General features: G+C 48.5%; 1 protein-coding gene across 3 annotated transcripts in view; it reads right to left on the reverse strand.

Annotated features, from left to right (window-relative positions):
* VARS2 (valyl-tRNA synthetase 2, mitochondrial) overlaps positions 1–15852 on the reverse strand; it is a 34595-nt gene that overhangs the window by 11703 nt on the left and 7040 nt on the right. For 2 of the 3 annotated variants that reach the window (XM_066581588.1, XM_066581589.1), the window contains exons 5-18: positions 14121–14242; positions 10525–10591; positions 9742–9839; positions 9426–9507; positions 8425–8544; positions 8244–8352; positions 8084–8172; positions 7741–7831; positions 7108–7235; positions 5810–5913; positions 5220–5301; positions 5060–5136; positions 468–552; positions 273–387 (exon numbers count right to left, since the gene is read on the reverse strand). In XM_066581588.1, coding sequence (XP_066437685.1) covers positions 273–387; positions 468–552; positions 5060–5136; positions 5220–5301; positions 5810–5913; positions 7108–7235; positions 7741–7831; positions 8084–8172; positions 8244–8352; positions 8425–8544; positions 9426–9507; positions 9742–9839; positions 10525–10591; positions 14121–14242 — 1369 coding nt within the window. Of the gene's footprint in view, positions 1–272; positions 388–467; positions 553–5059; positions 5137–5219; positions 5302–5809; positions 5914–7107; positions 7236–7740; positions 7832–8083; positions 8173–8243; positions 8353–8424; positions 8545–9425; positions 9508–9741; positions 9840–10524; positions 10592–14120; positions 14243–15852 lie in introns of those variants that run through there. The other variant, XM_066581590.1, reaches the window with a different exon arrangement.

The raw sequence follows: 15852 nt of genomic DNA on the forward strand, positions 1-15852 counted from the left end.
AGTAGCAGCGCAGCTCTCCTACTGATTTTAATGGGAGTGAGGCAGGCGCACATACGTTCTTCCCTGTCCACTTATGACAACATCTGGCCCATTGCACTGGACAGCGGGCTGGATGATCAGCTGATTGACAGGGGTACCGAGCAGCGGACCCCCATCCATCAACTATTGATGACCTATCCAGACTAATGGTCAGACAAGCCCTTTAATCCGGCATCCCAAGACTTTTCCGGATACACCACATTATCAGTTACATGTCACCGATGCCCCCTCACCTCTTCTCAGGACAAGTTCCGACTCCGGCTTTCCTAAAATACTGGCAGCTTTTTTCCTGGCTTCTGATTCGCTGTGAGCAGCCACCCAGAATCCTTCACTCTCATCTTTGTTATCCTGTGGGAAATGCAATATGAAGGTCAGTGACGAGCGCCTCTCTGAGAAACAGGCTGCACTTTTATTCTGGTCGTAGTCACCTGAAAAGACGGCGCCTCGGACACGGAAATATGATACGCCGGAATCTGATGTCCCCACCATAGCTGCCGCGAGATGCACCAGTCACTGGAAGAGAAGGCGGCGAAGTAAGAACAGGACGTACGGCTCAAAGAGCAGGCCGCGCAATTATCAGCAGAAAAGATGTCAAAATGGCGTACAACAGAAAGTACTTTATACGAAGACAATCTGCGACACCCCGCACTTCGTTATGGCACCTCATGACAACTTCATGTGAAAATAGCGCCACTATTCTCAGCTATTTAGTCGCGCCCCAATTCACATTTCTTATACAGGTTGCAAAACAAGATTAAAACAGCGAATATTGCGGTATCTTCCAGGCAGGTCAACGAAATGTACGCCCGCTATGGGCGGCTGTAGATTTACACTATAAACTTTGCCAGTTTGTGGCATAAATGATAGTACATCTGGGGGCCGCAGTGCCCCACCCCCCACTACACCCCGCTAACTTTTCTGTAACATGTAAAGCAGCGCATGTTGTAACTTGGTACTTTTGTTACGCAAAAAACTAGCGAGGAGTCTTTAATAAATCCCGCACGTATGGATATATTTTGTCCGGAGAGTCTCTTGAAGAATTCGCACGGCGGTTTCTAGGATCCTGATAAGTAAACGCTTCGCTAGGCAGCTAGAAGAGGGGGGATATGCACCATCCTTATAGGGGCCATCTCATCAAAACATTTACGGCCCTGTTACACGATAGACCTCACCAGGGATGTGATGCAGAATTAATGCATCAAATCTGCAGTGAAATCCACTCTAGTTCGACCCTGTTCATTTTATGGGGAGTCTATACTGTAGTCTGCATGGGCGGATGTGAAGTCATTTCACTTCTTCATACATCATCTGCATCAGGAAATGTGCACGTTGCTAAGCCCCATTGAAAAAGGATGAATAATCAGCGTGCGGATCTGCAAAGATGCAGTAAAAAAGACGGATAATAAGACGAGTTGTCGCCAGGTTTTTCGCCCATAGATCCTGCTATGTGAACAAGACCTTATGATATGTTCATATTTAGCAGATGGGTGCAGACCCGCAGCTGATGTGAACCTGCAACGCCGCTCCTCTCACCTCGGAATAGTGAGCCCTCACTGCAGCATACAATCCCCACCCGGAAACCGCTGCCAAGACCGCCGCTGGTCAGGCGATGTGCCCACTTCTGCATCACCTGACCGCGGCGAGCTCAGTAGCGCTTGCCAGGTGAGGGATGTACGCTGCAGTGAGCGCTCACTATTCCGAGGTGCGGAGTTGCAGGTTCACATCAGCTGTGGGTCTGCAGCTGAAACCCAGTAAAATTCGGCACCAATCGGGGCCGTGGCTTGGCAAGCACAGGGAGAGGACGCACGCTCCCCAGCTCCGCCATTGAGACCTGGCTTTATTCTAGAGTCCAAGCAATGGGAATCCTCAGCAAAACTGCCAGCACTACGTTGGACCCCCTGTCTAGTCCCTGGAGGGCACCTTTTAAGGCACTCGTTCCAGCGCGAAGGGTTAAGGAGCCACGGCCTAGCACAGTGACAGTTGACCGCGGCCTGGACTGACGTGGACCGTGCCCAGAGGCATCCGATTAGATCTTCCTGGAGCGTCGACAGAGGGTGAAAGCGGCAACAGGTAACCCCTCCGCCATCTGAAGTGAGGCTGCGGTGCCCTGCACAGCCGTAACTCCCACCATACTCCCCACCAGCGGCAGCCCGCAGCTCAGCTCACATCCACCTGGCGTTGTTATTCCCCAGTCGGGTCGGGACCTCCGGTGACAACTCCATCCCTGCTGCCCTCCGAAGACAGCGAGAGCGGAGCACTGCAGGCAGAGCACACTCCGAATCCGGCGGCAGTTCCTGCTCCCTTGTTAGGCAGCGGCCATTTTGAATTTAGGAGCAGAGGATACATAACGTTATCCTCAGGCTGTTAGAAAGAGGGAGTGAAGAGAAGCCTGCATCAAGTTATCAGAACCCCCAGATATAAGTGCAGGAGGGGGAAACCTGTGTGACACCCCTAATTCTGCATTACTGTAACACTCAACACGGCTGGAAGGACAAGCACTTCACGCCATTTATATTACAATCAGCCTCACTGGAGCTATCTGCGGCACAGCACAGATTAAATACAGGGTGGCCCATCTGAGTCTGGCAGGGCTGGAAAAGAGGTCAGAGCTACTCAACACACAAGCCCCATTTTGCCCCATGAAAAGGGGTGGTTGCAGATAGCCCATTATAAACAAGCTCCATATTTTTGTCCTCAGGCTAGTGGACTGCAGCACCATCTAGTGGCTGAAAACGAATACACAGCAATTGACTTTCAGAAATTACAAATCGATGACCTTGGGAAAAAAAAAAAAAACGCTCAACAAGATAGAATATAAAAATATGGGGAATCCCTGAATCTGTTTCAGACAAAGAAATACCAACGGTCTTATCAGCGATCTTCACAGAGCACCTGACTAAAACAGATAACTTTGACCTGGGCATGGAGAGGGCACATCGTGTTTTTAGACCAAGATCAGTAAATGCGGATAAACCAAGGGACATACTCTGCTGTCTGCAAAGTTTCAAAACCAAGGAAGAGATCCTATATAAAGCCAGACTGGCTAAAAAGATCGAATATGCCGACAAAGAGATTATGATATTCCAAGATCCGTCCAAGCTGACCCTTGACCTTAGAACACAACTTCAACCTCTTACTAAAGCTCTGAAGGACAAAGCTACAGTCTATTAGACTGTATTATTAAATATAAACATTGAGCACGATCCATGGACAGAAATCTTAAAAATCTCTCCATTCAAAAACTCGAGCAAACAAATTACATATCTAGGGGTGAGAATATCCCGGAACCTTACAGATCTGTACGGTTTACACTTTGTGCCCCTACTTGAGAGAATGGAGAAGGATCTTATTTCTTGGAGCTCTCTGCCGATTTTCTGGTTTGGCAAGAAGAACCCAATTAAAATGGTCTGCCTGCCAAAAATACTATACGAACTCCAAACGCTTCCAATAGAGGTCCCACAGATCTTCTTTGCCAAACTAAACACCTTGTAGCAAGGTTTATCTGGCAGGGAAAGGACATAGGGCTAATCATGCAACGCCTATCAAAACAAAAAGGTGTGGTGGCGTTGGGCTCCCAGATTTTGAGCTGGATTGGATTGCATCACATTTGAACCTCATGGTAGATCTTACCAAACAAGTCCTAAGCTCTGGGTGGAGCTGGGACTTCTTTCGCTAAACAATTATCAGAAATTATTGATCTGGTCCGCCCCATATGACAAAGCTAAACCGAAAGAGATCCAAAACACTAACCCTAAGTTTATGGCATAAATCTAACAAAAAGCATAAGCTAGTACCTCGGATCAGCAGCTTTACTCCATTCCTCACATTAATTCCTAACAAACTTAGAATCCTTAAACAGAAAATCACGAGAGATACTCATTTATCGGCATTACAGTGCCGCTGCCTCGTTAAGGGCAAGTCTGTACCCCAGGATCTACAGGTTTGAAACCACCTGGGAGATACTTTACTCAGAAGCGAAGACCTACATATCATTAGGGATTCAGTGATGTACTCTCCAGATATTATAGATACAGATCAGAATATATGATTTCATAAATTATTCTAGAATCCCCGACCTGTTAAGAACCCAATCTCTAAATCTATAGGGCTCTGATACAGAACGAGCAACAATCCTCCATTATTCCCCGTTGGGAGTCTAAATTAAACACCACCTGAAGGGTGCATTCCCACGAACGTATATCGGCTCGGTTTGCATGCCGAGCCGATATACGTCCTCCTCATCTGCAGGGGAAGGGGGGGGGAGAGGATGGAAGAGCCAGAAGCAGGAACTGAGCTCCCGCCCCCTCTCTGCCTCCTCTCCGCCCCTCTGCATTATTTGCAATGGGGAGAGGCGTGATGGGGCGGGGCTAATTCTCGGAACTTAGCCCCGCTCCCGTCCCACCTCCTTTCATTGCAACTAGTGCACAGGGGCGGAGAGGAGGCAGAGAGGCTCAGTTCCTGCTCCTGGCTCTTCCATCCTCCCCCCCCCCCCCTGCAGATGAGGTATCGGTTCGGCGTGAAAACCGAGCCGATATACGTTCGTGGGAATGCAGCCTTACCACAGAGGAGACACTCGTCCTCCTCCTCCACCAGGTTCCAATTACAAAATAGTCTCCAGGTGGTATAAAAGCCCAGCTCTACTCAACAAAATAGACCCAGACTACTCCCCTCTATGCTGGAGACGCTCGGATGGCATCGGTTCGTACACCCATATCTGGTTCTCATGCCCACTCTTAGACCTTTCTGGAAAGAGATCCAGAGGATACTTGGTCTTATTTTTAAAACTGGCATCACCCTTACGCCTGAGGCCGTCCTCTTAAACATGGATGTTCCAGGCCTCCTAATTATGTACAAGTCCTCTCTCCCATTCTTCATAAACGCGGCTAAGATCCTAATGACAAAATATACCCCAATGAGTGAAATTCAATGACTCTACTCTGACCCCCGTAGAGGGTGAGTGATCTGCAGACAGCCAAGTGTCATAATAAGGAGCAGCAATGACCCCCAAATCTCTGCTAACCTGGTACGGGAGAGCCAATTCGTCCAGATCTTCTGGTGATAGGAAGGCGTGATCCTCAGCTGTCCAGACTCCACCGCCTGGGAGGAAGATGACAACAGTAACATAAGAAGGGGGACGTGGCAATGGGGGTGGAATACAGGAATGTACGAGAAGAACTCACCCTTACAGCCTTCTGGGCCATCTCCTCACAGTCAACAAACCACTGACTCCTCAGTAAGTGTTCAATCACGTCACCGGAGCGGCTGCAAGGAGAAGACGGGGCAAGCGTCAACTCTACCGCACCAGACTACACTGCCTGCTCTTCCTGCAGTCGCCAGCAGGGGGGATCCAACAGTAACTGGTGGGGGCACCCAAAGGTAACATAATTCCCCAGGGTTTTCCCATTAATGATAAGGGCTTGTCCAGTTGTAAACTATAGATGGTCTCTCCTTAGTGTAGGTCATCAATAGCAGATCAGATGACTGGATAGGGGGAAGTTAATCACTGTGGGACCCCTGCTGATCAGACGATCGCTGGCTCATTGCACTCATTTCCTGAAGAAATCAGCTGATCATCGGGGGTTCTTGGCGATAAACCCCCACTGATCTATTATTGCGGACTTATCATGAGACTAGATTAATAGTTTACAATGGCACAACCCCTTTAATACGACCCACTGTAGTCCAATGATTTGTGTTGTAGTTAATAGCGCCATTGTGGCGGTACGAACCCTAACGGGTCACCTCGGTGTACAATTGGTTCTGTAATCACCTGCAGAAAGGAAGCAGCATTGTGTGCTCGCAGTCTCCTCTGTAGAGACCTTTCTCCTTCAGAGCGGACAGAACTTGCTCCCGGGCGTCAAATCTTCTCACACCCTGTAACCAGGGAAATAAATATGAGCATATGTGCAGATCGTCACTAAGGCTACACGGCAACATGCCGATCACAGGCATCACATCTGAAGGTTAATGAGGTCACGTTGTGACCTAACACAAATGTGACACCATCACACTGCGGTTTGTGTACCATCTGGTGGCAATAAATCCAAAGCTGTTGGGTTTTAGGTTGAAGATTGCAAGTGGCATGTGACTCTGTCATCATACACTGCAGTCCCATCATACACTGCAGCTCATCTGCGATTTGGCTATTTTTTTGTACATCAACTTGCAGCCCCAAAACAGTCACGCAACAGCGAGTCTGTCGCCCCTCCTGACTTGGGATATATTCTTTCCAACATCTATGTTTTTCAGGCAAATATGACTGTATGGTCCTTAAGCAGCATCAGGCCGCTCTCTCATGGGCATATTGTCATTGCGTGTTGGGCGTGACCGATGTCAATTGGGCTACGTATACCAGCATGCCCCCCGCCCTCACCCCTCTTTTTCTGTACTCGCACATCTGTCATATTAAGAAGAGTTAAGCCTCCCTCACACAGGCATTTTTGTACAGCGTTTAGCGCTGCACTAAACACTGTACAACGCACCCATTCATTTAATTGGGGCCGCTCACATAAGGCTGAAAACGTAGCGTCTTCAACGCTGCGCTTTGACAGCATTGCATTTTCTATCTTTGGGCGTTTTTAGCCCTGCTTCGCCCATTGAAACAAATGGGCAGCGGTTTCAGCACTGCTGAAAATGCGGCAAAACGTGGTGCCGCGTTTTTGGCAGCGTTAACTGCACACAGATTTTCAGGTGGAGGGCTTGCAATATAAGCCCTACCCTGAAAATCAGTACTAGCTACACTAGATAGAAAAAAAAGCAATACTCACCTAGCCGCTGCCATTCGGGTCGCAGCCGCTGGTCTCTGCCGCCGCTCCGGGCTTCCCCTGAACTGACAAAAGTATTGCCGTAGGCCAGATTTGAGAACCCCGCCTACAGCAATAGATTGCTGTGATTGGGCATCGAGCCTGCGCCAAGAATCCATCACAGCCCTTCATTCAGAGTTGGCAAGCTCTGATTGGCTGAGGCAGTGAATGAAGGGCTGTGGTCATATTACTTCTCTGAGACTTGATGTTGCATGACCAGTCACACTAATACAACAGCTGAGATGTAGGACGAGCGTCTGCTAACCTGAATCCAGTCTCCAGCGGCTGCCGTCATGGCGCCATCTTCCCCAATCACAGCAACAGATGGGAGCGCCAAGTCCTGAGCCATCTCCAAATCTATCGGGCTGTGAGCCGGCGTCACCTTTACAGCTCCTGGAAGCAACAGAGCATCAAGGTCATATTACCTGCTAGGAGGGCCGCCTCACACGAACGGATTCTATTGCAGAATCCGCAGACGGCGTCCGCAGCAAATCCCATAGAAGTTGTAATAAAAAAATTTTAAAAAAAAGCTTTTTTCTTCACACTCATGGAAATAAACTGCATATTCCACAAGCGGAGAAAAAAAAAATAAAAAAAAAAAATCGCAGCATCCTCTATTTTGCTGCGGACTGCCTCCATTGAAGTCAATTGCGGATGGGCAGCAGGTACCGGTGTCATCACCTAGCAACAGCACAGGAAATAAAAACATTAAAAAGAAAAATTTTAAAAATGTAATGCACATGACTGACGGCAAGTGTCCGCGGTCACCTGCAGTACAGAGCTTGCAGGTACGCGGGGTCGCCAGCCTGGGTCACAGCCGGATTTCGCTGCAGCTTCCTACATGCAGAATCTGCCTCTCCCATACGCAGCCGGCCTAACTGTGCAGAGCGGTACTGACCAGTGCCAAACTTCGGGCTGACCAGCGGATGGCTGACAACAGGGAGCAAACGTCCAGTGAAGGGGTGACGGAGATTTCTGCCATGGAACCTCTGAGACAAAAGAAATCATAGGGGATTAATGCCTGACCACTGGGGGTCTAACCACGGTGGTCCTCAGCAATCCTGAGAGAGACTCAACCAAATGCCCCGTGTGACTGGAGAGGTGGTGCACAGGTCTGACCACGGCTCTATCCACATCTACGCTACACTCACCTGGAGCATTTGGATGCCACCTCGGGATCACTGGGGTCTCTATAACCCAAATAACCCCCAGAATCACCTATCTGAATGAAGTACTCTCACCCAGTATCGGGGGTCGCCAGGATGGACTGCCACGGCAGTGTCCCCCAGCATAGTCTCTGGGCGGGTGGTGGCCACAACCACTTCACCATCTGCAACGCAAAGAGAACAGTTGAGCAATCAGGTCCCCGTTATGTGGTGCCCATCAGACCCACCCGTCTACCTCCATCCTCCGCGGGATAAGCAAAGCTGAACAGGACCCCGAAGGGAACCTTCCTCTCATAGCCGGGCACCGCCAGGTAGGTTCTACCACTCAGCTGCCGACTCTCCACCTGCCAAAAGGGAAAATGGTCTGCAGTGCATGGAGAGGAAGAGGAAAAGGGAAGCAGACGTCCATGTCTTACCTCGATATCAGAGATGGCCGATCGGAGGGCACACGACCAGTTCACAATACGATGCCGGCGGTGGAGCAAGCCGTTCTCATAGAGGTGAATGAAGGCTTCAGACACAGCTCGGGAGAAGCGCTGTGTACGAAGGAGTAAAAGGAGAATGTCAGGAGATAGCAGTGAGAGTGTACTGCGCCATGGAGCGGGGGGCGCTATAGAACTACCTCTAAGTGCAGCTGATGGTCTGAAATTCACAATAATCAGGCAAGTGCAGAAATAACCCCACGCCGGATTACCAGGAAGACAATTCGATAGCCCTGGCACCAGTGGAAAGATCTAGTGGGCCAGACATAACGGACAGCGGCCGACATCATGACCCAGCACCATCTATATAGACCTGTGCCAAGGCCTATGTAGGGCCGAGGATGCTTCTAGCCATGCCCCTTTCATGCCATCAGGCATTACATATTGTATGTGCTGCGGTTATTGTCGCCTCCCCAAATTACATCTATGTGGGCAACAAAAGCCAAAGCCCCGATACGGACACTGATGATGGCGCTGCTGTCAGGAAGAGTCCCCAGCCCCCATTAATGTAGTATTCCAGTTAACCAATCACCCATCAGATCGCCTGTCTATCGAATACTGGCCATTTGCAATAAATCCAATAATCAGAATTTCCCATAAGGATGCCGGACTAATAGACTTTCACTGTCTGCATCTTCAGACACGGCGCTCAGTCCCGACTGCAAGTGATGACATTCTGTCCGCCTGCAGTCACCACCAGGGGGAGCTCACAGTGTACACATCTTTTCTTCAGCAGGACTGTATACATTTGTACGCAGGAAGATCCTCCAAGTGGCGGCTGCATAAAAGCTGAACTGCATCATCTATGTGGCTAAAGGTATCAGAAAGGGGGCGCTCTGACCATTAGAAGGGTAGAAGAAGAAAACAGAGAGCTCTACAATAGGAGGTTCCACTGACCCCACGGCTGCGGCATTGTATATGTAACGGGTCCTCACCTCGTCCATCGTAAAGCAGGATCGCTCCCAGTCCAGAGACGCTCCCAGAGACTTCAGCTGGTGTGAAATTCTGTCCCCTTTACTTAAAGAAGGAAAATCTTAGTAAATGCGATACAAGATGTAGAGGACCGCACAAGACACACAGCGGGTCGCGCACAAGACACGTAGCGGGTCGCGCACAAGACACGTAGCGGGTCGCGCACAAGACACGTAGCGGGTCGCGCACAAGACACGTAGCGGGTCGCGCACAAGACACGTAGCGGGTCGCGCACAAGACACGTAGCGGGTCGCGCACAAGACACGTAGCGCCACTTACCTCTCCTTCCATTCCCACACAGCTTTGAGAAATTCCTCCCGGCCCAGATCATGGCGAGAGACGCCGCGGTCTTTATGCAGGCTCTTCTCTACCACTGTCTGTAATGAGGAGGCAGACATCAGCATTACAACTCTCATCATCTCCTCCAACGGACATCTGATCAACATTATGGGGGTTCTACAATTAAAGACATTTATCCCTGCAGGATCCCCTCAGGATGGGGGACAAGCGTCTGAGTACTGGGACCTCCAAAATGTCCGACCGCTGGGACCTCTAGTGATCCTGAGAATGGCGCACCCAATGCCTAATGTAACCGTAAATACACTGGGCCGCCGCTCCACCCACTTCTATTGAACCGGTGGAGAGCGATGGGCTCCGCAACTTCCTTCTGGTCTGTAGAAATTAGTGGAGTGTCGGCTGAGCATGCGCACTGTCGGCATTTAGGGGGCGCTGTTCTGCAGATCACTGGAAGCCAAGCAGCTGAATCCAGTCATCAGACACTTATCCCCTACAACCCAGAGCAGGGGCCTCCAACCTGCAGGTCCCCACCGGGAGGCTCACAAGGGCATGCTGGGAGTTTTAGTTATACAATACAGAACAATGACTCAGAGTACAATCACATCTGATAAATGGCTGCCTAAAACCCTGGGCGCCATATATCATTCCAGGAAGTGATCACCGACCGGCTACAGGCGACGGCAACGCAAAAGCATCTCGAGAAACCTTATATCAGTCATCCAACCAGACATCTCCCCACTGACAGAGCGCCGAATGATAACTGACCTGAGTGGCAATCCCCGCGTGGTCCGATCCGGGCACCCACAGAACCTTCTGCCCCATCATCCTCCTCCTGACAACGAGAAGAGAGCGCTGACACCCAGGAGAGAGGATACATATAATACTCCTCCCAGATCATCAGAGACTGCCCGAACATTTCCCTCATCTGCTGCTGAATTAAAGGGATTGTCCAGAATATGAACAGAGGATTCTTGGTCGGCGCTGTACACGGCCATCTATCACTGGGATGGGGATGAGCTGCAATACCTCACCCAACCCACTAACAGGAGTGGTGCTGTTAGCAAGGAAAAAAGAAAAATCAGAATCGTTTTGCAAGTCTGGACAATCTCTTTGACAGACCTTAGAAGCGCTCCGCCATTGTTTATACTCACAGCAGAATGTAATATATGGTATATACACTGAATGGACAATTCATTAAAGCCCCATGTAGTCGCACGTTGGACCATTTTGACCTCTCTTGATGTAGTATCTCTATATACCTCATTTGCACATAAGGGCCTAAAGGCAGTACGGTGCAGCCTTGTGGGCTCGGACCTCTTGCTGGGGTGTGCACGACTTGTCCTCACGCTTCTGGAATTCATTCTCAGAAACAATTTTGATTTTGGGGGCATTTTCTATAGACAACGACAGGGGACCGTCATGGGGTCCAATGCAGCCCCAACTTATGCCAACATCTACTTGGTGGTTTTCGTGGACGAGTTCATGCACACTTCTTCATACTTGCGTGAAGTTTGTGCCTGGTGGCGCTATACTGACAATATATTCATTATCTGGGATGGCTCCCTTTAAGATTTTCTGGCATTTCAGACAGAAATTAATGGCATTTACCTGGAGCTACAATTTACCTTGACACATTCTTTAAGATCGCATCCAGTTTTTGGGTGTTTTGGTTTCACAAAGTGGTAAATGATCCAATTACTGATTTGTTTGTTAAGCCGACCGATTGTTTGTTGTCACCCTTGCAGTATCTTGGACTCTTTACCTTGAAGTCAGCTGCTCCGAGTGAGGCGAATCGTTAACGAGGAGGTGATTGATACTCGTCTTGAACAGATGTGTTCTAGGTTTGTGGACAGAGGTCACCCGAAGACTCTGGTTTTTGGGTATTCTGATAAAGCCAAATTGACGGATAGGAGTTTGTTTCTACATTTACCCCCTTTAGTGGGAGGGTCGCTCATATTTTGAGGAAACCCTCGTCCTTACTTACGAGAGGTTACACTGGTGTAGAGGGATTTAAGGTTCCTCCTATGATATTATATAGATAGAGGTTCTAGTTCTATGTTCGGTTAATTTTTCTTGTGCCATTACAGACATTCTTTAACACAATTTCAAACTGATCGCATTTCCGTTGGGAGGGGGTCTTATTATTTGTATAGCACCAACTTATTCTGCAGAGCTTACAGGTAATTTGTTTATTACCCCCCACCAAGCTGGGTACTCATTTTACTGACCTTGGAAGGATGGAAGGCTGAGTCAACCTTGAGCCGGCTACCTGAACCAAGCGGGGATTGAACCTGCAACCTTCAGGTCATGAGCGAGAGCTTAGGACTGCATTTCTGCGTCACATGAAGGTAAATCAGATTGTAGATCTATAGTGATTTTTTATTGAGTATATTCTCACAGGAATTATTTCCTCCTCTTTTTTAGATCTTTAGTTAAGGACTTGATGATATGGATCCCTATATTAATCCATTCTGAGTAGGCATTAGTTTGCTCAAATTGTCTCCTGTCCGAATAGGACTCCCCCATGGGTACAAAGGTTTATGGAATTTATGGCCTATGGTATGGTGGCTTACATGTTATTTCCATGGATGGATTGTGACATCCCCCTTTTATTACCCCTGGAACTACACATTGTGTGGATTGACTGATTATTGTTGGAGACTCAATTTGTCGTTTGGGGGAACATATTTAGGAATTTTTTGGCATGTGTCTCCAAACGCCGCAAGAGAACATGTTCCCGCGGCTTTGCAGTTAAAGGCCCATTTGAACGCAACGATTATTGCTCAAAAGATGTCGCTCAAGCAAATTTTGAGTGATAATCGTTGTGTCATTTACAGTGCAAGATGATCGCTCAGGATGAGTGATCACCTTGCGCTGCGAGCGGAGGATGCAGAAGACAAGCGGGGTGTCCCCACTTGTCTTCTGCATCCAGCTGTTTTCTGCACGGAGCACCCGACTGTTAAAGGCCTTTTGGTTGAAATCTTGCTACTATTCTGTCCTTGAAGGAATAAAGGCTTTGACATTTTGCCCCTTGAATGTCGTCAGGCCTTCTAGGATTCTAGACTGGATCAGTGGATTCCAGTTCAGGTGACTTCGCCTCACTATGAAGGTGTTCTGGATTGTGCTGCTGGCACCAGATCTGTTTCTGACCAGCTGACAGCAATTGATGCTGCTTGCACCAAATTTTGACCTCCCATCAGCACGGGGCAATAGAAATCTGGATCAGCCTGACCAGGCGATATTTTTCCGCTGCTCAGTGATACAAGTTTTGCACCATTTTGCCCGCTGGAGCCTCACCTTTCTGTTTCTCTCAAACCAAATGGTGCTGGAACTGGTCGTCTGCTGTTATAGCCCATCTGTGCTAAGGAATGGCGAGTTGTGAGTTTGGGCACATTAGCTGGAGCTCCAGCATTGTATCTCGCTGCCTGTGTACCGTCTGTTGGTCAGAACGATTCCTGACATCCTCCTCTGACCCCTTTCGGTGAAAAGGTGTTTCCATCCACAGGACCCCCTTGTTGCTGGATGTTCTTTCTCGATCACGCCATTCTCGGTATACTTGCCACATCGTGACACAAGAAATCACCATGTGGTTGGCATTGATCCCGGCTAGTATGGCACTGATGACCCGGCCTTGTTGGAAGTCACTCGAATTGCTTGATTTTCCCATCCAGTGTGGATTCACACTGAAACTGATCCACGGAAAACTTGTCATGTGATTTTATGTCGCATTCCGGGGTCACGGGGAGAAAATCCAGTAAAAAAAAAAAGAGCGACGATCGTCAGAGGGCCGGGGTCTATTAAAGGGGGCAGTCAGCGTATAATAGTGCAGTTTCTGACAATATAGCACATTACCAGCCAAAAGGTAAAAGCGCCGGCACCAGGTATTCGCCCGCCTGGCAGCGTGACCCGGGGCGTCTCCCCTCTTTTGGGCGGCACTTACAGATTTCTACATTTCTGACAAGAATATTACTAGATGCACAAAAAATAATTCTAAAAAAGTGCAACGGAGCAGAGAGACGTCACCCACCGCAGGCGGTCTGAGACCACCCAGCACGGACCTCATACCTCTCACAACTGCGGGTTTGTTACAACTGCCTGCAGTCTGTACGATCCTCTGGACCCCACCGATACACTGTAACAACCCATCAGGACAAGAGAGATTGTCAGCAGTGGATACAGTTGTAGCTAACCCTCAGCTGTGAGAAGCATCAGGTCTGTACAGGTTTTAGGCACTGGAGGTAAATAAAAAGGTTTCCATACACTGACAGCAAGCAGAGATCTTGCAAATGGAGAAGAACTGAACGTCTATTAGAAAGTTAAAGCACATTTCTTCATACATGAACTTCATCTCCACAACTCACCAACGCACGAGAGCGTCTTCAATGGCCACCGTGAGGGCATGTCCGAGGTGCAGGGAGCCGGTGACGTTAGGAGGGGGGATGCAGAGGGAGAAGACCTCCGGGTTGGCGTGCGGGAGACGACTCTGTAATAACAGAAGAGGGATGTCTTTTATCACATACTGTATATCTATCTATCTAATCTGCCCCACCTAGAAATGGTGGAGCTAGAAATGTGTAACCTGCAGCTCTTCGCCCCTCCTCCCCTCTGCGGTGTCTGTGAATGGACAGTTTCTGCCTGCGCTCGCTGTAGGGAGGGGCTTCCTGTGTGATACAGTACTGTGCTATGAGCCAATCAGACTCCTCTTCCCTCCTGATCACTCATGTGACTTGGCTAAAGTAAGAGAAACTGCAGCAGCAGTCCCCTCCTCCCCTCCCCTTTCTTATAGTTCACCCTTTTGTATTTTTTCATTTTTGCTTTTTTCTCCCCACTTTCAAAAAATCTTAACTTTTATTTTTCCGGTGACACAGCTACAGGAGGGCTTGTTTTTTGCAGCAGTTTCCATTCAACAGACCATATAATGTATCGAGCAACTTTTAAAGACTTCTAAAAAGGAAAAAATGGGCCAATTTTATTTTCTCTTGGGGGGGGGGGGGGTGTTTTAATTGCATTCACAGTGCAGTAAAAATGTCCTGTTATCTTTATTCGGTGCGTCAGTATGATTACAGCTTTTGACCACCATAACGTTTTTACTGTTCTATGACGCAGCTGTACGAGGCCCATTACGACTATTAGAGATGAGCGAGCGTACTCGCTAAGGCAAACTACTGGAGCGAGTAGTGCCTTATGCGGGTACCTGCCCGCTCGTCTCTAAAGATTCGGGTGCCGGCGGGGGAGAGTGGTGAGTTGCGGGAGTGAGAGGGGGGGGGGGGGAGAGAGTGAGAGAGATCCCCGCCCCGTTCCTCCCCGCCGGCACCCGAATCTTTAGAGACGAGTGGGCAGGTACTCGCATAAGGCACTACTCGCTCCAGTAGTTTGCCTTAGCGAGTACGCTCGCTTATCTCTAACGACTATATGATCACTTTTTATTCAATCGTTTCTTGAAGACAAGGGGACCAAAAAAAGCATAATTCTGGCATTATGTATTTTGTTTTCTGACGGCATTCGCTGTGCGCGATAAGTAATGTGATTTATTAATAAATTGGACTTTTGCAGAATAGTAGTTTTACATTTCTTTTAATCTATTTATTTTGAGATACAACAAATTGGAAAAGGGTTTATTTTAATTATATTTTTTAATTTTCTCTAAAACTAAAAAAAAAAAAAATCCTTTTACTTATTTTTGCTTTTTTTTTAGTCCCATACAATACTATAGTATATACTGCATTCTGACAGGCATCCTGTTAAGCCCTGCCACAGGCACATCTTATTAGGCAATCATTCATTCAAGCCCTGGGAATCTTCCGTAGACCCCGGGCTGCCAAGACACCCGGACGGCACGATCTCATCATGGGGATGCTGTTTGGGACATCTCAGTCCTGATACATTTACATGCTGCTGTTAGTATTGACTGCGCGGTCCATACGACACCCAACGTGCATCGCATATGTACAATACATGTTGGAAAAGGCAGGGTTAAAGTTTTATAAACAGGTGGATTTTTTGGTGACTCAGGAGGTTTCAGGTAAGAAAGACGCCCCATCCCCTAATATACGGTACACCATAAGGCGGTGAGTATTAATATATACTGTGGCT

This window comes from Eleutherodactylus coqui, chromosome 10 (assembly GCF_035609145.1).
Source record: "Eleutherodactylus coqui strain aEleCoq1 chromosome 10, aEleCoq1.hap1, whole genome shotgun sequence".
Classification (NCBI taxonomy): domain Eukaryota; kingdom Metazoa; phylum Chordata; class Amphibia; order Anura; family Eleutherodactylidae; genus Eleutherodactylus; species Eleutherodactylus coqui.